Source organism: Stenella coeruleoalba, assembly GCF_951394435.1.
Source record: "Stenella coeruleoalba genome assembly, chromosome: 5".
NCBI classification, from domain to species: Eukaryota; Metazoa; Chordata; class Mammalia; order Artiodactyla; family Delphinidae; genus Stenella; species Stenella coeruleoalba.
The window spans coordinates 84,817,400-84,841,897 of NC_137150.1; the positions used below are offsets into that span (position 1 = coordinate 84,817,400).

The 24,498-nt window shown below is 36.7% G+C and overlaps 1 protein-coding gene across 1 annotated transcript in view; it reads right to left on the reverse strand.

Moving 5' to 3' along the window:
* ATP6V1A (ATPase H+ transporting V1 subunit A) overlaps positions 1-24,498 on the reverse strand; it is a 56,299-nt gene that overhangs the window by 21,457 nt on the left and 10,344 nt on the right. The window contains exons 3-4 of the mRNA XM_079921881.1: positions 8,903-8,997; positions 1,687-1,815 (exon numbers count right to left, since the gene is read on the reverse strand). Of these exons, the coding sequence (XP_079778007.1) occupies positions 1,687-1,815; positions 8,903-8,987 (214 nt within the window). The 5' untranslated portion in view covers positions 8,988-8,997. The remainder of the gene's footprint in view (positions 1-1,686; positions 1,816-8,902; positions 8,998-24,498) is intronic.

Here is a 24,498-nt window from a genome sequence, read left to right on the forward strand (position 1 = left end):
GTAACTTTTTCATAGTGACCTACAACAAAAGATATATATATATATATATATATATATATATATATAATTCCATCTATTAAATCATTATGTCCAAACATCTTAATACATGTCTATGTCCTAACAACTAAGTGGTACTTTGAAAAATACACATAAATTGAAAGAAAAAAGAACATTTTAATTTCATTATAAAATAATCTCAATTCTTACAAATGGGATTTATGTCCCTGTTGGGTATTCTACAATTTCCAAACCTTGGAGTCAGATTGAATACTCATCCCACATCATTTTTGTATGACACTTGGTTTTTAGCTTAGCAACTGCCAAAACTCAGCTTCACAAAGATATGATATCATCAACAAGAATATAGTACAGTCAAATAATAAAAGTGTTTATTATCTCAAGCTACTAGTTCTCATGGTGTCTGACAAAATGTCTAATATCCCCGTGTTTACCGTAAAACCTTAAAATATCCTGGGGCACCCACATGAGTTTGCTGCAGCTGCCCAGAGTGCCCTGGGGCACAGTTTGGGAGCCACAGGCTTAAAAATAGAAGCAAAAGCCTCTCCATCATACTTTGTTTCAACTATACTGGTGAGGAGTATCAGTTCCCTAAAAAGGATATTAGGACCTGGACAAAAACTTAAACGCTTAAGACTAAGAAACAACCAAAAAAATCTTCAGACTTAACAATCATTAAGAGATTTATTAATAAATGTTGGTATATTCATAAGCTGGAATTCTATGTAGACGTAAAAAAGACTAGGCACTTCTACGAATTTTTCAAGAAAGATCTCCAAAATATATTTCCAATATTTGATTATGAAATATTTCAAACCTACAGCAAAGCTGAAAGAATTTTACAGTGATCTACCATAAACATTGTACTATATTTATCACATATTTATCCATCTTCCACCATACATATATTTTTAAGTGAAAAAAACAAGGTACAGAACAGTGCATATAATATGCTATGCTATCTTTTGGGGAAAAAAGGAAATAAAAATAAAAGTATATATTTATATTGGTTCATACAACAAACTAGAAGGATACAAAATAAATGGAACTAACAAAATGGGCTGCATGAATGCATGTCTGTTTTGAAAACTGGCCAAATACAGGATAACAAAGGCAGAGCGGGTTCTCACTATACACATGGTCATTTGTTTATTTTAAATCTTCAAGCCATGTAGAAGACTAAATAAAAGATAAACCTAACAATAGAAAAAAATCCTTTTGATTAGTGATGATTTCATAGCTATGAAGACTTATTTTTATTAAAAATTTCAAATTAAAAAATTTAATTTTATTAAAAATTTTCAGATTTTGTTTAGAATTAGCACTCCAATACTGACAGAGAGAACAGGTACCATAAGCATATATTGTAATATGGCAAAAAAGCTGTACCAAATAAAACTTAATTAAGTAGCCAAAGAAGTAATACTGATCTTGAGAATAAGAGCAATGAAATATTAAGAGCAATGAAAGGTCAGGAGATAATACTAATTTCTTAAAATAAGAGCACTAATTCTTAGTACCTTTCTTCAATAAACTCCTATATATCGGGTTTCTTCAAAACACCAATATTCCACGTTTCTGATACCATTGGTGCTGCTTATACCTTTGCCATAAATCTTTCAAATCTGATTTATAGAAAATGGCTAGAAATTGAACCAAAAAGGATACAGGTTTCTTCATACACCTGGATAGTGGCCATGTCACCCTCCAATCGGATAATCTCTCCAACCAACTCACTGTGGCCCACTCGCACCAGTTCATACATGGCTGCACCTGCCATGTCACAAGCTGTAACCACTGAAAAGAACAAATGAGTATTAAGATAATTAAAACATCCAATAAATACTATAATACACTTCTCTCATATATTCATAGGAAAAATAAAATACCTACTATGGAACACACTATCTCATAAAAAGACAGTTTTAAAAAATTATACTTGATTTAAAATACTGTGTTAGCCGCAGAAATACAAAGCAGACTACAAAGAGACTACTACAAGCAACTCTATGCCAATAAAATGGACAACCTGGAAGAAATGTTAGAAAAGTGTAACCTTTCATGACTGAACCAGGAAGAAACAGAAAATATGAACAGACCAATCACAAGTAATGAAATCGAAACTGTGATTAAAAATCTTCCAACAAACAAAAGTCCAGGACAGATGGCTTCGCAGGTGAATGCTTCCAAACATTTAGAGAAGAGCTAACACCCATCCTTCTCAAACTCTTTCAAAAAAGTGCAGAGGAAAGAATACTCCCAAACTCATTCTATGAGGCCACCATCACCCCGATACCAAAACCAGACAAAGATACCATAAAAAAAGAAAATTACAGGCCAATATCACTGATGAATAGAGATGCAAAAATCCTCAACAAAATACTAGCAAACAGAATCCAACAACACATTAAAAGGATTACATCATGATCAAGTGGGATTTATCCCAGGGATGCAAGGATTCTTCAATATATGCAAATCAATCAAGGTGATACACCATAGTAACAAACTGAAGAATAAAAACCATATGATCATCTCAATAGATGCAGAAAAAGCTTCTGACAAAATTCAACACCTATTCATGATAAAAACTCTCCAGAAAGTGGGCATAGAGGGAAGCTATCTCAACATAATAAAGGCCATATACGACAAACTGACAGGAAACATCATTCTCAATGGTGAAAAACTGAAAGCATTTCCTCTAAGATCAGGAACAAGACAAGGATATCCACTCTCAGCACCATTATTCAACAGAGTTTTGGAATTCCTAGCCACGGCAATCAGAGAAGAAAAAGAAATAAAAGGAATACAAATCGGAAAAGAAGAAGTAAAACTGTCACTGTTTGCAGGTGACATGATACTATACATAGAGAATCCTAAAAATGCCACCAGAAAACTACTAGAGCTAATCAATGAATCTGGTAAAGTTGCAGGATACAAAATTAATGCACAGAAATCTCTTGCATTCCTATACACTAACAACGAAAGATCATAAAGAGAAATTAAGGAAACAATCCCATTCACCACTGCAACAAAAAGACTAAAATACCTAGGAATAAACCTACCTAAGGAGGCAAAAGACCTGTATGCAGAAAACTATAAAACACTGATGAAAGAAATCAAACATGACACAAACAGATGGAGAGATATACCATGTTCTTGGATTGGAAAAATCAATCGTGTGAAAATGTCTATACTACCCAAAGCAATCTACAGATTCAATGCAATCCCTATAAAATTACCAGTGGCATTTTTTACAGAACTAGAACAAAAAATCTTAAAATTGGTATGGAGACACAAATGACCCTGAATAGCCAAAGCAGTCTTGAGGGAAAAAAACGGAGCTGGAGGAATAAGACTCCCTGACATCAGACTATACTACAAAGCTACAGTAATCAAGACAATATGGTACTGGCACAAAAACAGAAATATAGATCAATGGAACAGGATAGAAAGCCCAGAGATAAACCCATGCACCTGTGGTCAACTAATCTATGACAAAGGAGGCAAGGATATACAATGGAGAAAAGACAGTCTCTTCAATAAGTGGTGCTGGGAAAACTGAAGAGCCACATGTAAAAGAATAAAATTAGAACACTCCCTAACACCATAGACAAAAATAAACTCAAAGTGGATTAAAGACCTAAATGTAAGACCAGACACTATAAAACTCTTGGAGGAAAACATAGGAAGACCATTCTTTGACATAAATCACAGCAAGATCTTTTTTGATCTACCTCCTAGAGTAATGGAAAGAAAAACAAAAATAAACAAATGGGACCTAGTGAAACTTAAAAGCTTTTGCAAGCAAAGGAAACTATAAACAAGATGAAAAGACCACCCTCAGAATGGGAGAAAATATTTGCAAACGAATCAATGGACAAAGGATTAATCTCCAAGATATATGAACAGCTTATGCAGCTCAATATTAAAAAAACAAACAACCCAATCAAAAAGTGGGCAGAAGACCTAAACAGACATTTCTCCAAAGAAGACATACAGATGGCCAAGAAGCACATGGAAAGCTGCTCAACATCACTATCAGAGAAATTCAAATGAAAACTACAATGAGGTATCACCTCACACCAGTTAGAATGGGGATCATCAGAAAATCTACAAACAACAAATGCCGGACAGGGTGTCGAGAAAAGGGAACCCTCTTGCACTGTTGGTGGGAATGTAAATTGATACAGCCACTATGCAGAACAGTATGGCAGTTCCTTAAAAAACTAAAAATAGAATTACCATGACCCTGCAATCCCACTACTGGGCAAATACCCAGAGAAAACCATAATTCAAAAAGACACATGCCCCCCAATGTTCATTGTAGCACTATTTACAATAGCCAGGTCATGGAAGCAACCTAAATGCCCATAGACAGATGAGTGGATAAAGAAGATATGGTACATATATACAATGGAATATTACTCAGCCATAAAAAGGAATAAAATTGGGTCATTTGTAGAGACGTGGATGGATCTAGAGGCTGTCATACAGACTGAAGTAAGTCAGAAAGAGAAAAACAAATATCATATATTAATGTATTTATGTGGAACCTAGAAAAATGGTACAGATGAACCTGTTTGCAGGGCAGAAATAGAGACACAGATGTAGAAGACAAATGTATGGACACCAAGGGGCTAAAGTGGGGGGTGTGGGGTGGAGGTGGTGGTGGGATGAATTGGGAGATTGGGATTGACATGTATACACTGATGTGTATAAAATGGATGACTAATAAGAACCTGCTGTATAAAAAAATAAAATAACATGCAAAAATTCAAAGTATATAAAAAAATAAAATACTGTGTTAGTTTCAGGTGTACAGCCAATGATTCAGTTATATACATTTTTTTTCAGATTACTTTCCATTTATAGATTATTACAATATATGGAATATAATTCCCTGTGCTATACAGTAAATCCTTGTTGCTTATCTATTTCATGCACAATAGTTTGTATCTGTTAATCCCATACTCCTAATTTGTCCTCTCCTGCTTCCCTCTTCCTTTTGGTAACCATAAATTTGTTTTCTATGTCTGTGAGTCTGTTTCATATACAGATTTATTTGTATTATTTTTTAGATTCCACATCTAAGTGATATCATACAATATTTGTCTTTGACTTACTTCACTAAGTATAATATTCTCTAGGTTCATCCATGTTGCTGCAAATGGCAATATTTCATTCTTTTTATGGCTGAGTAATATTCCATTGTATATATATACCATGTCTTCTTAAGCCAATCATCTGTTGATGGGTACTTAGTTTGCTTCTATGTCTTGCCTACTGTAAATAGTGATGCTATGAACATTGGGGTAGATGCATCTTTCAAATTAAGAGTTTTCCTCTTTGCTGGACATATACCCAGAAGTAGGACTGCTGAATCATATGGTAGCTCTATTTTCAGTTTTTTAAGGAACATCCATATTGCTTTCCATAGTAGCTACACCAATTTACATTCCCACCAACAGTGTAGGAGGGTTCGCTTTTCTCCACATCCTCTTCAGCATTTATTATTTGCAGACTTTTTTGATGACAGCCATTCTGCTTCGAGAAGATACCTCACTGTTGTTTTGATCTTCATTTCTCTAATAATTAGTGATGTTGAACATCTTTTTATATGCCTGTTGGTCAGCTGTGTGCCTTCTTTGGTAAAATGTCTATTTAGGTCTTCTGCCCATTTTTTTTTTTTCTGCCCATTTTTTGATTGAGTTGTTTGGTTTTTCGATATTGAGTTGCATGAGCTGTTTGTATATTTTGGACATTAACCCTTTGTCAGTCACATCATCTGCAAATATTTTCTTCCATTCCATATGTTGTCTTTTCGTTTTGTTGATCAAAAGACACATTTTTAGGGACTTCCCTGGTGGCGCAGTGTTTAAGAACCCGCCTGCCAATGCAGGGGACACAGGTTCGATCCCTGGTCTGGGAAGATCCCACATGCCATGGAGCAACTAAGCCCGTACGCCACAACTACTGAGCCTGCACTCTAGAGCCCACGTGCTGCAACTACTGAAGCCTGTGCACCTAGAGCCCGTGCTCTGCACCAGGAGAAGCCACTGCAATGAGAAGCCTGTGCACCACAACAAAGAGTAGCCCCCGCTCGCTGCAACTAGAGGAAGCCCGCACGCAGCAATGAAGACCCAACGCAGCCAAAAAAAAAAAAAAGAGACATTTTTAGCATATGACATAGTTGGGGTAAACAATAAAATTTGTTAGGCTAAAGATTACTTATTTACATAATATACATGAAAACTATATTCATTTTGAAGTTCTATATGACAAACTCTTACCTAGTAGCATTGAGGCAAGTTTTGATCAACCTAGGTTGCTATAATATATGGAATGATGGGTTTTGGAACAAGAGTAATAAAAAAAACCTTTAAAACTAAAATGAGAACAAGAGCTTTAGCTAGTTGCATGATAGAATGCCACACAATTATCAGTTTGCTGTGTTGTCACCATCGCTTTGAGAAATATTATATAAAACAACATCTTTACTTTCTAACACTTTATACCAGTGGTTCTTAAAACTCTTCTGGAACAAAGACTCTTGATAAACTAATGACAGATCTATCTAGAAAACCTCCCATTTGCATCAAAGACTTTTTTCATATCCCATAGGATGTTTATTTCATATCCCATAGGATGTTTATTTCATATCCCATAGGACGTTTATAATCAGTCACCACCACTGGGTGAAATCCTAATTAAAAATCCCTATTTCTTATAAATACTGAACTAGAATTTACACTTATTATTTTGGTTTATTTATTTGTTTGTTTGTTTATTTATGGCTGAGTTGGGTCTTCATTGCTGTGCGCGGGCTTTCTCTAGTTGCGGTGAGCAGGGGCTACTCTTCGTTGCGGTGCGCAGGTTTCTCGTTGCGGTGGCCTGTCTTTGTTGCAGAGCACAGGCTCTAGGGCATGCAGGCTTCAGTAGTCGCGGCACACGGGCTCAGCAGTTGTAGCTTGTGGGCTCTGGGGCGCAGGCTCAGTAGTTGTGGTGCACGGGCTTAGTTGCTTAGTTGCATGTGGGATCTTCCGGGACCAGGGATGGAACCTGTGTCCCCTGCATTGGCAGGCGCATTTTTAACCATTGCACCACCAGAGAAGTCCTGATCATGTTGTCTAGTAAGCAAAAACTACTTTTCTGGAATGAGGGGAATGTTGTACATTTTCAGATATGTAGAAATAAGTCTTTTTTTTTTAATTAAGGAATCCACTTCTATGACTGTCATGAAGCCCAGGCTGAGTTAACAGTGACAAGTTATGGAAGTAACAACATCCCACTCTGGACTTTCTGGTTATAACCACTGTCTTCTCTCTCTAACCTCAACCTCTCTACATCTACCTCTATCTATCTCTCTACCAGACTCATGAGGCCTCAATCCCTGCCCTCCTATTCCTGGTAGATGCCAAAGCCAGCTATGTAAGAGGCCTTTTCAGGAGAAGACGACTTCTGTCCTCCCAGAAGACAAAGCCTCTACTGTGCTTTATGAGGCGGATAGCAACCCCAAACCACAGATAGGTTGGGACCTGCGCAGGCCTCAATGGAATAAGTCTATTTTAATATTTAGCCTTCTGATACAATTAATTAGATCTATGAATTAGGTAATATTCGAGTGAAAACTATTAAGATGTTAATATTTATTTAACATTGAACAATGGAAATTTATTAATTTTTTAAATACTTACCTCTGAACCTATATATAAGAATAGTTAAGATGCACCAAAATACCAGAGATCACTAACGTTTGAAATCATATTTCATAAACAAAAGTATGCCATTTTTCTACTACCTCATTAAGTACTCAAAAATTATAAATAGGTTCCAAGAGCAGTTAACTACAAGTTTCAGAAAAATATTTTTACCTAAACTCTTTTGATAGTGTTCTTTTGCCTTTTCCCTACGAGTTCTTGTGTATAGCCTGTCTTTCCTGAAGACCTTACGATCCTCAAGGGGAAAAATTGTTTCTCCGAATGGCAAAAGAGATTGAAAACAGTGAAATATATTATCTGCTAATAAGTTCAAGCTCAAACACCAATTTCTAAGTGGTAGAAGCTTCTTAGGGAGAAATAGGCACAGTGACTGACAGTGTTTTCTTTGCATTAACACCAAAAAGTGTCATCAAAAAAAAAAAAAAAAAAGTGTCATCACCTCTTCTGTGATTACAACAAGAAAAAGACTACAACATGACTTTGTAAAAAGATATAAGGAAAAATGAATTTCCATGGCACTAAAGATACAAATCAATGAGCAGCTTTACCTACGGAAACTATGAACCACATTTTGCAATAGAAGTGTGGAATAATAAAATGAATACTAGAACAAAATTTATTATTTAAAATGCAGTACCCCAAGTGTGGGCAGAACAAACATAAACTGCTTTCCATTCTCATTATCATGTCATAAGACTATTTTCCTATAGGTAGCTAGTTATGTGATATCTGAATAACCATTCAGAAAGATTTATACATGCAAAGAGCCAAGGTTGATATTTCTGAGAAATGCTTTAAAAGCAATTATTAAAATTCAAATCCAATTAACAGACATCTAGGTATCACATACTAAAACCTATAAACTTTATAGTTTTTTAACCTCACGCTTAACAAAAAAATTAAGACATATAACACCAACTATACATTTATATAATAAACAGGATATCACAAATTAGTACCTCAATAATTATCAAATTTAGATAATAAATGTTACAGTAGCCCTTATGATGGAGGTATTACCTCAGTCTTACAGCAGCTATGAAATCTTTTAAAGACAGAATTTATGTAGGTGAACAGAAACTTGTGTATTTCTGCCTAAAACATCTTGAAAAGACATTAATTGATGTTAGGAATTTTTACTATTGAGATTATTATGTATTACTTACCAGGTCCTGAGACCCCATGCACATAACCAAACGTGCTTTCTTTATCTTCATCACGTATTTTGGGTAGCTTGGAGAAATCCATCATGTTAACTTACCTATGGTAAAAAAAAAAAAAAAAAAGAATTAAGTTATAATTACAAACTTTAAAGCAAAAGAACCAATATAGGTAGTGAACTTTGGTGTATTCTTGAGTTATTACCACTTCTTCAAAGTAAAATATAAAATTCTTAAGATTTGGTTAAAAGTACCTCATTCTTGGATAGTCTACAGTTATTAAAACTCAGAATTATATATCCATATGCAAGACATTCAATAGAAAATACCCCATGGAATGTAACAAACTGTGAATTCTTTCCAACCTCTTATCTAGCCTGACAACATCTTGCCCTCCCATTATTTCTCTGACCTCCTCTCTAACTACTCTTCCCCTTAATCAGGCTGCATAAACACTGAACTCTTTGCCATTACTCAAAGCACATACACATTCTGCCTCAGGGTCTTTGTACATGTTGTTCCCCCTGTCTGGAGTACTCTTCTGCCAGATGTCAGCTTCTATATACCTCCTTCAGGTCTTTCCTCAAATGTCCCCTTCTCTGAGAGGCTTCTCTGCCTATCTGCCCATCTATTTAAAATACCTCCCCTCCTTCTCTGCTTTATATTTTATCATCTAACAAGTTATATCTTACATTTAAAAAATGTTTAAATGTAAAATCTACCTTTAAAATATTTCTGGGATCATTTTTCCCTTTTTTCTTTTTTTAGCAGAACACAGAATAGTGTAAGAAATTTAGTTCAACTTCTTTACTTTAGAGATGTGCAATCTGAAAAACCCAAACAATGAACTATTCAAGTCCAAATAGAAAACTGGTTACAGACCCCAAAGCAGAATGTTTCTATGTAACTGCTGGTCTAACTTATTACTGACAATTTAATAAAGAAGATAAAATATATGTACATTTAAAAAGCTAAATAATGTCTCCAAACAACCATAAAGTAAAGGTCACAGATCAATATGTAATAAAGTATCAAATAATACACACTTATTTACTAAAAGTTCAACGATTAGAATGTTTGGGGAAAACATCTTGAAGGTCAGGTATAATTAGCATAGGAAAAGAAGGAGAGCAAAAGGCATTTCAGGTGGGGAAATAACGAGAACAAAAGAAGGGAAATAAAAATTTCAGGAACAGTTAACAGCCTGACTGGAATAAAAGGTTTATGTTATGGCAACAGTGAGAAATAAGGATAAGGGAGACTAATTTGTGGGTCTTGAAATGAATGCCTACTGGACTTTATCCTACAAACAATAGGAAATAACCGAAGATTGAGGGAGAACTGTTATGAGAATAATGATGTTTAACCAATCTAACGTTAAGTAGGGGAAGGGATGCAGGCATGAAGAGAAGTTGAAAAGCTCCGGAAATAGTTATGGGGTGAGTGTCAATATGTTACCAGAGTTGTCACCAGACCCTTGCTCAAAACCCACCAACCCCTCCTTGGAATAGGAACTAACATATATCTTTCAACACAGGGTCTGGACACAAAGAAAGGAAGCTATAGGAAGAGAAAAACAAAAACCGGACAGAACCAGCTGAAACCAAGATGGCGATGAATCTTAAGTCCAAGAGACCCCGAGTCTCTACACTGATTTTACTACATTAGTGTACCAAATGACACACCTACTGGCAGCCGTGACTGGAAGGACAGAAAAGTGGTGGCATCCCATTTCCAGGAAAGCCTGCCTCTTTCCCAGAAAACTAATGCATATGCATCCCCATCATTAGTCTCACTCCTTCCCCCCATTGTCTTTATTCCTTAAAAGCAAATCCGTCTTGCCATTAAGGCGAGAGCTTGATTTGTGAACTAAGTTCCCACTTATCCATTCTCTGGCCATTGAATAAAGCTTCTGTTGCTTCAATTTCTGCTTTGGTTTCATTTTTTGGCTGCTGGAACCCGAATGGAAAAAAACCTTCTCTGTGGAGGCAGAGGGCCTCAGTGGGCTAGGGCCCGAGCAGGGGTCCATACAACTTAACTGGTAACAAATGGACTCAATTTATTAAATGTTTACTGAGCTCCTACCAAGGAAAAGGTACTGTGTTAAACTTAGGGAATAAAGACTATGAATAAAAGGAGATTTCACTGGTTTTAAACAACTGTACCATAAGACAAAATTACTTAAGTGTTCAAAATGACAATACATTGGGAGAACAGAAGAAATTGATTCAGATGTGGGAGAAGTGTAAAGCAATGGGGATGAGTTAGGGGAACAGGTAAGAACTGGAAAGTAAGTTTCAAGGCTGAGTTGAGTCCAAATAGAAAGAATACAGAAAGAGAGGAAAATCAAACCCTGAGGTTTAGGTATTAATTCAGGCAGGGTACAGTGGTGTTTTTCAGTCTTTCTGGAGTCATTGAAGGATGGCTACAGAACCCTACACTCCTTGGAATACAATTTGTAATCCATTAACCAAGGTATCAAAGAATTCGGGAAGGGCGTGTAACAATAAAGTCATTAACAGTGGAATTCTGGTTTGATACACTTAGTGCCTTCAGAAGCAGGACGGTGTACAGGGATAACAGGGAAGAATTAAAGAGTGATTAAAGAAACAAGCAAGAGTAAAAACAATTAAAGATCAAAACCATATGGCGATTCACTTTGTTATACAGCAGAAGCTAACACAACATCGTAAAGCAATTATACTCCAATAAAGATGTTAAAAAACCCAAAAATCAACCACATGGCGATATGGGAGACCTTCCAAGTGAGAAGAATATGATCAAAGGGGCAAGAAAAGTACCAACACCTTAAAGATGGTATCAGTGATAAGGTAGAGACTATCATCACTTTGGTCATTTATTGATAAAGATGAAGTTAGTGTATAAGTCCTTAGAAATCATGGAAAAATAATAATAAATCTGATATTACAGTCACAAATGTCAATGTAAAGGAGACAAGGATTTTGGTGTCAGTAGGAAAATTGGAGGAAGGGCAGTTGAGGGAGGAAGTAAAGAAAAGGGGAAACTGGTTTATTAGGATTTTCCAGCCTCCTAAAGATGCAGAAGGGAACTGTTGAGTAAGTAGGAATGGGACTGCAAAAGATTAGAATATAAAAATATGAAAGTTTTTCTAGAAACTACTTAGATAACAGGGGAAAAAACAAAGTTTAAAGATAAGCATTTATTTGGGAAATGGGTTGGGCAAAGTCTTCAAAGAAGTACTAAATAAGCAAAGGAGGTCAAATTTTAATCTCCAGAAAATCAAAGATTTTCAAAGTCAGAAGAGAACTTTATAATAATACAGTCTAACTTCTTCCCCAAATATGGGTATTTCCTATGATACATGATCATCTGCCTATTAAAGTGGAAATATCACGAAATATTGAGTTAGCAGGCTTAGGAAATATCCTGATTCTACCAGTGACACACTGCAGGAGATCTTGGACAAATCAAAATCTCTTAATATCTTCATTTGAAAAACACAAGTACCACCTACCCTGGGGCTATGATTAAATTACAGTTTGTCAAAATGTTCCCTGTGAGATGTAAAATGCTCACAAAAAATTCATCTGTAATACCTACCATCTAAAGAGGGCTTCAGTTTTGAAAAAGCCATTCTATTTTCAGAAATCGCCTCTTAGAGAGTTGTTTTGTATCCAGCCTAAATCTACTTCCCCAACCTCTACCCTCTGGCCGTTTCTTCCAACTACTGTAGCCACACACAGTATCTTCCCTCCTGGAGGAATTCTCTTTGGTGTCAACTGTCCCTCAAAGGATAGCCTTTTTCAGATCTTTCTCCCCTGAGGCTACCCTCTTCCGGAAGTATTTCACGATATCAATGTTTCTTTTAAAACAGAGCAAACAAAATTAAAAACTGTATTCTAAATGTCACATGAGTAAGTTCTGAAGAGTACCACTTTCATCTGTTCTGGCTGCTTTCTTTTTATTGAGAAACAGAGACCAAGGATTTGAGTCAGACAAATGAAGTCTGAAATTATAAATTGTGCCCTTGAGCAAATCAAATTCTTTCAACCTTTTGAGACTCATTTCATCTGTAAAATCTACTGGGATTGTTGTGAAGCACCTAACAGTAAGCCTAACAGAAAAGTATTACTGATGACTACTAACTTTATTCTGTTAGTACAAGCTAATATTGCCTATATTTCTAAAAAGAACCTAACATATTCTTATCTTCTTGTTATATGAACCAAATCTAGTCAAGTGGCTAGTTTTTTTTCTTAGCTATTATGTGTATTTTACCATAACTTTATTTTCTAAAACTAAGTAGATTTTATTTTAAGCATCAGTGATATGCCAGGTGCTGTATCATAGACTGAAAATACAGTGGAGTAAGAATAGTTACAATAGGGTAACAAATGTGCTCTCATAGAGCAGTGCAGAGTGATTTAGAAGAGGCATCTAACCTTGACTTGGGCAGGACAAGAATGACTTAGAGGAGGCTAAGCTGAAACTTGAAAGATGAGGAGGCATTAGAGTATACAGTAGAACTTTCTTACAGATGCTTTAAATCTCCCAGGGTTCATGAAGGTGTTCTAGAATGTTCATGAGGCAATAATAGTATCTGTTCTGATTTTTAAAAACAGGTGTTTACATATTTTCCGTTTTAAACAACAAGAGCCTCCAAATGTATGAGCAATAATTAGTGGAAATCAAATGAGTTTGTTCATGATTCAGCTGCCTTGTGAATTTATCACTCAGCTGGATAATCCTAGCCACCATAGGAAACTGATGATTCTACAGTTTTAAACTTTATTTTTAGGCATATATTGTTTAATTTATGCCAAAGGCAGCAGGTGTTAGGAACAGTGATATCAACCTATTAAGTGAACCAAGAGCCTAAGTGATAATTCTATAAATTCACTTAAATATGCTTTTCACCAGATCCAAAAATTTCCATTCATCTGATTAATATTCTTATAACAAATCAAGATGATTCTACTTTTTAAAAAGTCAGTGTTGGGCTTCCCTGGTGGTGCAGTGGTTGAGAGTCCGCCTGCCAATGCAGGGGATACGGGTTCTTGCCCCTGTCCGGGAAGATCCCACATGCCGTGGAGCAGCTGGGCCCGTGAGCCATGGCCGCTGAGCCTGCGCATCCGGAGCCTGTGCTCCGCAACGGGAGAGGCCACAGCAGTGAGAGGCCCACCTACCGCAAAAAAATTAATAAATAAATAAAAAATAAATAAAATAAAATAAAAAGTCAGTGTTTACAACAGCCAAGATATGGAAGCAACCTAAATGCCCATCAATAGATGAATAGGTAAAGAAGATGTGGTATACAAATATAATGGAATATTTCCCGGTTGTAAAAAACGAATGAAATCTTGCGATTTTCAACAACATGGACCTAGAGGGTATTATGCTTAGTGAAATAAGTCAGACAGAAAAGGACAAATACTGCATGAGTTCACTTAAATGTGTAATCTAAAAAACAAAACAGGACTTCCCTGGTGGCCCAGTGGTTAAGACTCCACACTTCCACTGCAAGGGGGCACAGGTTCCATCCCTGGTCAGGGAACTAAGATCCCGAACGCTGCACTGCGCAGCCAAAAGAAAAACAAAACAAATGAAGAAACATAACAAAACACAGAGTCATGGATACAGAGAACAAACAGGTGGTTGCCAGAGGGGAAAGAGGTGGGGGAAGGAAAGAAATGCGAGATGAAGAGGTACAAACTTCCAGTTGCAAAATGAATGAGTCACAGGCATGAATGTACACTGCGGGGAATACAGTCAGTAAGTATAAAACTGGAAGGAAAAAAAGTCAATGTTAAGAGGAGAAAAACATGATGATGGTCACAAGTAATTTAGCTTTTTGTACACCACTGTATGATATTCAGAGAAGTGGTTACAAATACATTCAAAAACCAACTCTTAACACATCTTTCATGATAAAATAAGAATATTATGAAAACACCAGTTTTTAAAGTATAAAATGTAGGAATTCCAGGCACTTTTGTCCATTTTTGATGCTTCAACATGTTAAATTTTAATCTCGGCTTCAACTCAGACCTTTATATTTGCTGTGCCCTGCCTAGAATGTCTTTTCCTCACTCTCATGAAATAGTCCCTCTCTTCCCATTGTCATCCTCGATGCTCTTACCCTGCTTTTCTTCATAGAACTTTTAACTACCTGAAAGAATATTTTTTCTTTTTAATTTACTTGTTTACTGTGGTTAGTATAAGCATCTGTATCACTCCCTAGAATACTTAGTTTCATGAGGGTATAGAAAACAGTGCCTGGGCAAAGAAAAAAGCACTCAGTGAATAGTTACTGAATAACTTCATACCCCCTAATACCATCTCCATTTTACAAATGTGGAAACTAAAGAATGGAGATGTAAGTAACTTTGCCCAAGATCACAAAACCAGCAAACAGTAAAGGTGGGATTATGAACCGAGGCAGTCTGACATCAAAGCCTATGCTCTTTAAGCACTGCACTCTGCCTCCTCAATTAACTAGGCTGATTTCTGTTGTATACATCTAAACAATCCTATGTGGTACAGAGGACAATAGTCTCTACCTCAAGACTATATGTTTTATTTTATTAGACACAGAGCTGCAACATTCAGATTCCACTTCAAGGAAGTGGATAGCCAACAGCTGTCAGCCCTTCAGGGATGCAGAGAGCTGCCTTGCCCACATTCACACCCTTCACAGAGCAACCTGCACCAGGTGACTGAGCAAAGTGGAGGTATAAAGAAAGGCCCAGCCCTATCAGCCCAATGCGGAGGTCACAAGCAATAAATGCTCACTCCAGATCATCCCACCTGGTCAGCTGAGGCTTTGTCGGGCTTGCATTGCATTTGCACTTCTTCCCCAGACCAACTCTGTTTCCGTCCCCTTCCTTTCACATGTGTTGATCCTTAAGAAAATCTTATACACCAGACTCCTTTTAGACATCTGATTCCAGAGAACCTAAAATACTTACAATGAACAAACTGAATAATTACTTCCTGGATAACTGAAACATAGACTCACACTTGAAGCACTACAATTTTTGGCCTGTTTTCTGTCTTAGTAATCTTGTAACTGGTTACTTTGGGAAAAGGAAAAAACAATACAAAAGTGGGTTTAGAAAGCACAGCCCAATAGGCAATTCTCCAGCTAAGGTTCCCATGCAACGAAAGCCTTAGTTTCTGAAAGGAACTTGCTCCTCCTCCTTCAACATAAACCTTAGATACAGCCCATCACCAGCAGTCGCAGGAAAAGAAGTCTAAAGTACTATTTTCTGATATTGGAAAATATGTTTTCCTGGTCCATAAGTTTCAGGCTCCAACCTCTTAACAGTTAAACACTGAGAAACTTTCAAGGATCAGTCCAACGTACTAGGCTTTCTTGAACATTAAAATTTGCAATTCCCACAGCACTGACATAAGGATACACACACACACACACACACACACACACACACATATATAGATAATATACTTCTAAAGCTTTTTCATCAAAGCACCCCAATTGCAGAAGAACAAGTAAGCACTAAAGTAATAAATACCTCCCCACCACTTCCCCAGCATCTTGACAGACAACAGGATGTTACAGCAGTCTACTGTAAGCAGCCAAGTTTCTTTGTCTGCTCTTGTATACCCTCTTAATCCAAACAAGTTTTGCCCTCTACATCATCATACACAACGTGTGTTTTACAAGAAAAATATGGAAGTGTTTCCTTCCCACAAATAAAATAAAAATGATAAATTAGGTAGACATATTATATTGACAACTACTGAACAGGGCAAAGCATACAGCAGTTTGATAGACATGGTCATACAACGTACTAATTTGTATCCATTAACCACCCTTCATTGTTATCTATGAAAAGAGTGAAAATAAAAATACCCCACTAAAATCTTCTGCTTCACTACTGAATCCTTATGTATCTATGTGAAAAAGTATAGGCTTTTTTTTTTTTTTGGCTGCGCGAGCGGCTTACGGGATCTCAGTTCCCCAACCAGGGACTCAACCCATGCCCTTGGCAGTGAAATCGTGGAGTTCTAGCCACTGGACTGCCAAGGAATTCCCAACGTAGGCTTTTAAAAATGTTAAGACAACAACCTCCCAAAACAGTTTAACTTGCTATAAGCAAATGATACTGCAAGTCAGATTATACTGAAAGTTAATCTCATGCCAAATCTCCATAAGATTCAAACTATCATGATATGATTTAATCCTACATGAAGTTTTATGTGCTATGTAATAACTCCTTTCTAATACGATATGCAGCTATTATTGTTGCTTTCAATCGTTTAAAAAATAAAAGCATGATATTTACTTTAAAAACAGTTGCTTCCGATAAAACAATGTGTTATATGTACCTGCGCTCATAGAGAAATCAACTCGATTATATTTTTAAAATTGGCTTTAGTTGTTGGACTCCTCTTTTAAGGATAAAAAGTAAATGCAATTAAAACCAAGCTTCTGGGGACTTCCCTGGTGGCGCAGTGGTTAAGAATCCACCTGCCAATGCAGGGGACACGGGTTCGATCCCTGGTCTAGGAAGATCCCACATGCCGCGGAGCAACTAAGCCTGTGTGCCACAACTACTGAGGCTGTGCTCTAAAGCCTGCGAGCCACAACTACTGAAACCCACACACCGCAACTATTGAAGCCCGCACTCCACAACAAGAAGCCACCGCAATGCAAAGCATGCAAACCGCAAAGATGAATAGCCCCCACTCACTGCAACTAGAGAAAAGCCCACACACAGCAATGAAGACCCAGTGCAGCCAAAAAAACCCAAAAAAACAAAAAAAATCCAAAATTCTAATAGTCACAAACTGTAACCACCCCCCATATTTGTGAAAGATTAAAAAAAAAAAACCCCAAAACAAAAAACCCTGCTGTAGAAGGGGAAAAATCCAGATAGCACAGGCAACCATCGGACCTAATGAGTCACCAGCCTCTCCTCCAAACACTGCAGAACACTGCAGTGGCAAATCACAACACCAGAGGCCCACTTTTGTTCCTTCTGTTTTACAAGATCCCTTACAAATTGCTATTGGTTAATGCACTATACCTAGTAATTTCATTACCCAGAGAAATGTTTTCACTACCAGTCTTGGATGATACAATTGCTGGAGGCAAGGGTAAGGTGTTATGTAAAAGCTAAATACCAAGGTTCTATGACAAGATTTATTTACATACAAAATCCTTAATTGATACCGGGGCACTTCATTGATACTTAACATAACACTTGGAAATGTACATCCTATCCAACGGACTGAAGACTATCTTTGGAAATAATAGATTTTTTTTTTTAAGATGAAGAAGAATCTAGTTGATTAAAAGCAAATACTTATTTTCATACACAATTTACCTTCTTGGGGAAAGGCATCAAGAATCTAATATTTTTATGCTTGCTATAAATTATAACGAAAGTTATAGAATTGGTAGAATTCCAGCTGATAGCACTACCTTATATTCACAGAGTATAGTACACAATCATTTTGTGAAGTACTTTTCTATTCATTTTATTTAACCTACCTCCCTAGCAACACCATTAGAAAGGCTTATGTGTGGGCTTCCCTGGTGGCGCAATGGTTAGAGTCCGCCTGCCGATGCAGGGGACACGGGTTCGTGCCCCGGTCCGGGAAGATCCCATATGCCGCGGAGTGGCTGGGCCCGTGAGCCATGGCCGCTGAGCTTGCGCATCCGGAGCCTGTGCTCCGCAACGGGAGAGGCCACAGCAGTGAGAGGCCCGCGTACCGCAAAAAAAAAAAAAAAAAAAAAAAAAGAAAGGCTTACGTGGCAGATTACTGACTAGCATAACTAGTTCCTCCTTTTTATCTTGTTACCAAAACCCTAAATTGGCTGAAATTTTGGTAGACACATCAAGGTAATTCCAGGTCCCCTGTCAATGACTGGTTTGGAAATGAGCATGTTATGATGTTCTGACCAATAAGAGGTAAAGCAAAGTCTACTGGGGAGCTTCTGGGAATGATTTCTTTGCTCTTTTAAAATATACAGGCCATGAAAAACACTTTTTCCCTTGGGATCTGGTCATCTGCGGGGGACATGCAGCCATCTTGGGACCTTGAAAGAAGCAAATCTAAGTAGCCAGGCCACCTTGCTAAGGACAGCAAAACTGAAAGACAGAAAGCATCTGGGTCCCTGTTGCCTTTATAACAAAACAGAAAGGAGAGGATTTCAAGAATATTTTTATATGGTATACATATTTCATAGTGTTATTTTTTTTAAAGGATAGGCCAAAAGGTTAAGAATAAAGGCATCTATAAGGTCATTACTTAAATAGTTCACAAAAAATTACTTGAGATGGACTACAAGGAAATATGCAGACAAAAGTGGGAATCAGAGTAGAGAAGTATAGAAAGATCACAGATGGCAAACTGGACTAACAGAATCAGAAAAAATTTATTCCTACTACAATAAAATTTTTTGAGGGCACACACAGATAACACCCTTTCACTTATTAAAGTACAACTAATCCTGTAAAAGAAACAGTAAAGATAAAAGGTAGGGTGGACAATTAAGCTGGGAATAGAATTCAAATCTTATTGGCTACATATTCTTATGCTTTGATGACAAGCTTATCCATAAACAATTTTGATAGCATTTCTAGAAATAAACAATCACAGATTCCTTTCACTTCAAAATTTTATAAATAAAAGTGGGTTATACTAAGATGATAATCCAAAGTATTAACCAGAATAACAAAATACTGTATTTAGTGTATAAGTTCTATGGTTTGAAATTTATAGGCTAGAAGCCTATGACCAATGGTAGAACTGTCGTATGAACAGACTCAAGTATCCCTGCCTTCAAGGGGCATACATTTATCATTTTCTTAACTCTCTTCCCTCCACATAGCATGGAGCCTTGCACAGCAGTAACTCAATAAAATGTTCTGATATTAAAAACAGGTAAACTACTACTTGTTAAGCACATATCACATTCCAGGCATTATGTTAAAAAATAAACACATCTCATTTAACCTTTAACAACAGTCCTAGGAGGCAGGTATTGTTTGATTACGAAACAGGTTTTGAGACTTTAAGCAACCCGCTCAAGACTAGAGCTATGGAGTGGAGAAGTCCGAATTTAGTCTGATTTTAACATCTAAGCATTTATAATAATAACAAAGAATTCAAAAGACCTTATTTAGCCAGTAGCTTTAACCTCTATTATCTTAAAAAAAAAAAAAAAAAAAGCCCAGGATGCCTCTTTTCCATTATTAACTGACTCTATGTTAGAATGGCAAAGAATAATATGCAGGCAAAAGGGAGAAGATGAAAAAGAGATGATATAACAGATCATTCACAAACTAAAGAGCAAGTAGTATAACAACTAAGAATTGACTGTTTCTAGAATATCCATCTCCTAAAGAACTAAGATTTTTAAAGAACAACACACAATGCTGTGTTTTATTAATGCCTAGCTTTATAACACAAACATAAATAACTGATAATAATAGTAAAAATAAATTTAACTGTAAAGTAAATGGGCATATTTGGAACTAATAAGAATATTAATGAAAACAGACCCAATATAATTTTGCTACAGGGAATAGTAGTAGAAAATTTCTGGTTAATAGTCTGTCATAAATTTGGAATAATAAATTTACCTGAAACAGTATCTGAGAAATTCCTCTTATTTTTCTTATCTCTAAGACAAAACTTATTAAAGAGTTAAAAGTTATAGTGAAGCTAACATTAATACCCCATAAGACTTCTATGTGAATTTTTAGAAGATTTCTTGATTTCAGATTACAAAGAAAAAAACGAGTCACTGATTTTATATTTTAACTTACCAAGAATGTAAACAGCCAAAAAGATAGCTAAATGATACAAACAGTAAAGAAAATAAGCATTTGTTACATACTTCTGCTTAAAATTTATTTTCAGAAGCAATATGCCTATAATTTTTAAAATACCCAAAGAAAAGTCTCACAACTTGAATACTGTTGACTTTGATGTTATTTCCTCACAATTTTTTATATAACTGTAATCAATACTATAATACAACTTGACATATTTTTAATAAGTATCATCTTAAACAGTACAATATTCCATTAAATGGATACCATAGTTTATGTAATAATTCTCTTTAAACTACAGTACCCCACTTTTTGTTATTTATATATAAATAAATAAATAAATATAAATATATATATATATTTTTTTTTTTTTTTGGTACGCGGGCCTCTCACTGCTGTGGCCTCTCCCGTTGCAGAGCACAGGCTCCGGATGCGCAGGCTCAGCGGCCATGGCTCACGGGCCTAGCCGCTCCGCGGCATGTGGGATATTCCGGCAGGCGGACTCTCAACCACTGCGCCACCAGGGAAGCCCTTAGTGGTTATTTTGTTTGATGTTATAAATGCTAGAACACCAAATAATTATACAAAGAATAGATAAAATCTTATCTCCATTATTCTGCCTGGTATTATTATTTAAAATTTTACAAACAAATATTAGCTCAAAAAGGCTATACAGGGACTTCCCTGGTGGTGTGGTGGTTAAGAATCTGCCTGCCAGTGCAGGGGACACGGGTTTGAGCCCTGGTCCAGGAAGATCCCACATGCCGCAGAGCAACTGAGCCTGTGCACCACAACTACTAAGCCTGCTCTCTAGAGCCTGAGTACCGCAACTGCTGAGCCCACGAGCCACAACTACTGAAGCCCACGTGCCTAGAGCCCGTGCTCCGCAACAAGAGAAGACACCACAATGAGAAGCCTGCACACTGCAACGAAGGGTAGCCCCCACTCGCCGCAACCAGAGAAAGCCCACGTGCAGCAACGAAGACCCAACGCAGCCAAAAATATAAAAAATAATTTATTTTTTTAAAAAAGGCTATAGAACCACACACAGAAATGGACAACTGACTAAAACGGACAATTTTACACAATTAAAATGATGGGCAAGAGATCTTAAGATATACGGCACAAAGAAGACCCACGAATGGCAAATAAATACATGAAAATATGCTTAATATTAGGAAAATGCAAAGGAAAACCACAATGAAATGCCACTCCATACCTAGCGGGGCTAAAATTTTAAAAGACTGACCACAGGAAGTGTTGGTAAGGATGTAGAACTAGAACTCTCACGTACTGCTGGTAGGAATGTAAAATGTACAACCATTAAAAAAACAATCTGGCAGTTTCTTAGAAAGTTAAGCATACACCTATCATATGACCCAGTCATTCTACTCCTTGGTATTTACCCATGAGAAATGAAAGCTTATGTCCAAACAAAGAATTTTACATGGATGTTCATAGCAGCTTTATTCATAACAGCCAAAAAGCAGAAACAACCCAAATATCTATCAACAAGTGAAGGGATAAACAAATTGTGGCATTTGTGGTATACAGTGAATACTCAGCAATAAAAAGAAATGCATCATTGAAACATGTAAAAGTAAGAGGTAGACACCCCCCCCCCCCACCGCCCTGGGCAAAGGGTTCCATTTATATAAAACTCTAGAAAATACAAACTAACCTATAGTGATAGAAAAGAGATCAGTGGTTCCTTGGGGATGGGCAGTGGGGAGGTATAGAAGGAAGGGATTACAAAGAGGCACGAGGAAATTTCTTTTGAGGGTGATGGATATGTTCACTATATTGACTGTAGTGATGGTTTCATGGGTGTATACATATATCAAAATGTCGAACAGTACACTTGAAATATGTTTGCAATTATGTCAATTATACCTCAATAAAAGCACAAAGTATTGACAATATGACTCCTGTAAGGGCATAATGCTTACACAGAATACATCATATTCACTTTTGTTTTTACTTGTCAACTAACAGTTACAGAAGACTACATGATGCTATGTATGCCTATGATGCTAATAAGAGAACCTTAACCCTAGGAACAGCTGAAAACCACCACACAGGCTTTTGTCTGTTTAGAACGAACTAATGTGGCTCTTGATAAGGCTGTGGGCACCCACTTGTCCAGTCAAGTTCGGCAAATCCTGAGAATTTCCAGTCCCTTAACAGCTCAGGAGTATATTAGTCAGAAATGCCTCTAAAGTACTTACTCATCTTTGTTTCAGAACAGGGCTTAATGGCAATATCTTGTGTGAGGATTTAGGAATATTATCTTGAACTGTCAAGCCATGAGGCATGAGGCATAGAAGGGTTTGACCTCCAAGATTCAGGCTCAGCTCTAATATTTTAGATATCAAAGTTGCTACGGTGCAATGATTCATTTGGAGGGTGAAGGTAGAGGGAGTTATTTTCTGTTGTTTTATTCTTCTCTGAGGTAGAAATAGTTTACAATAAAGAATTAATAGTCTTTATCATTGCCTATTTTTAGGTACTTCCCCCACCCTCCTTATCCAACAGCATCTTTGGGTGAGGATGAGATCATATTTAAAATACGCACACACCACTGAACAATAGCAGGTACTATAAATCTACATTCAAGCACTGCAGGTGTACCAAGTTGGGACCTGAGCATTCTGTATTTTAAGTGTCTGCTTTGGATCACATTGAAGAGTTTGGGTGTCACTTGGCCTATTCTTTGGATTAATCAGAGATACTTTTCTTTCTTGAAACAAATGAAATAGAGGACACTGAACTGAAGTATGTTATATTCAAAATAATTTGTGGATATTGTAACTCATGTTAATAAAGTCCCTCACTGTCTGATTCTGCATTACCTAAGACTAGTACTTATAGAGTGACAACCCATTTTTCACAAGATACAGTTATTCTCACATTTAGCTAGCTATCACACTCTAAATGTTCGTATTAATTGGCAATCTGATTCCCTATGTATTATTTGAGAGCTCTAACATAATTGTTTTGGTTCATAAAATCAGCAACTTTCACAATTATTAACAACTGTAGTATTTTACTTTTAATAACTTACATTCAAACTTCAATTGATAGAATTTCAATGTATGAGTCACATAAACAGCACTTCAGGTTATCTAGAATGTTTTCCATTATTTGAAAGTAACAAAAAGTCATGACATTTGTCAGACCTTGATCTCATACTGACACTGTTAGATACTGATTAGATATGGGGTAACCTATGCTATCACACGATGGTAGGTCACACGTAATTCAGGAATGCTAGAAATTTTAAAGGCATTCAGCTATTCAGCTTCCCTAAGACTCAAGCTAAATGGGCAGATTTTGGCAAAATACTGACGACAAACCTGACCTTCAGTGCATCCCTAAATTGGACAATAATTTGGCAATACCCACCAAAATTCAAAATCCTTTGACCCACCTCTTCCATTTTTAGGAATTTACTTTATGTGTACAAAATGTGCTATTAACAAAATAATCTATTACAGCACTGTTTCTTACAGCAAAAGACTGGAATGTCCATTAATATGGAGACGACGCCTTGAGAGCTGTGGTGTTAAGATAGTAATCTCTGGAAAAAGACTCTCTGGGTTCAACTCCAGAGTCCTATTACTTATGAACTGGGTGACATTGGTGGGCATTTAACCACTCAAAGCCTAAACTGCCTCATCTGTTAAATGGGGATAAAACTAACACCTATCTTATAAGGCTGTTGCGAACTTGCATGACTTAATTCAAGAAAAGTGCCTGATACAGGAGTACACTCTCAAAAAATTGTTGTGTAGGATGATGATGGTACAT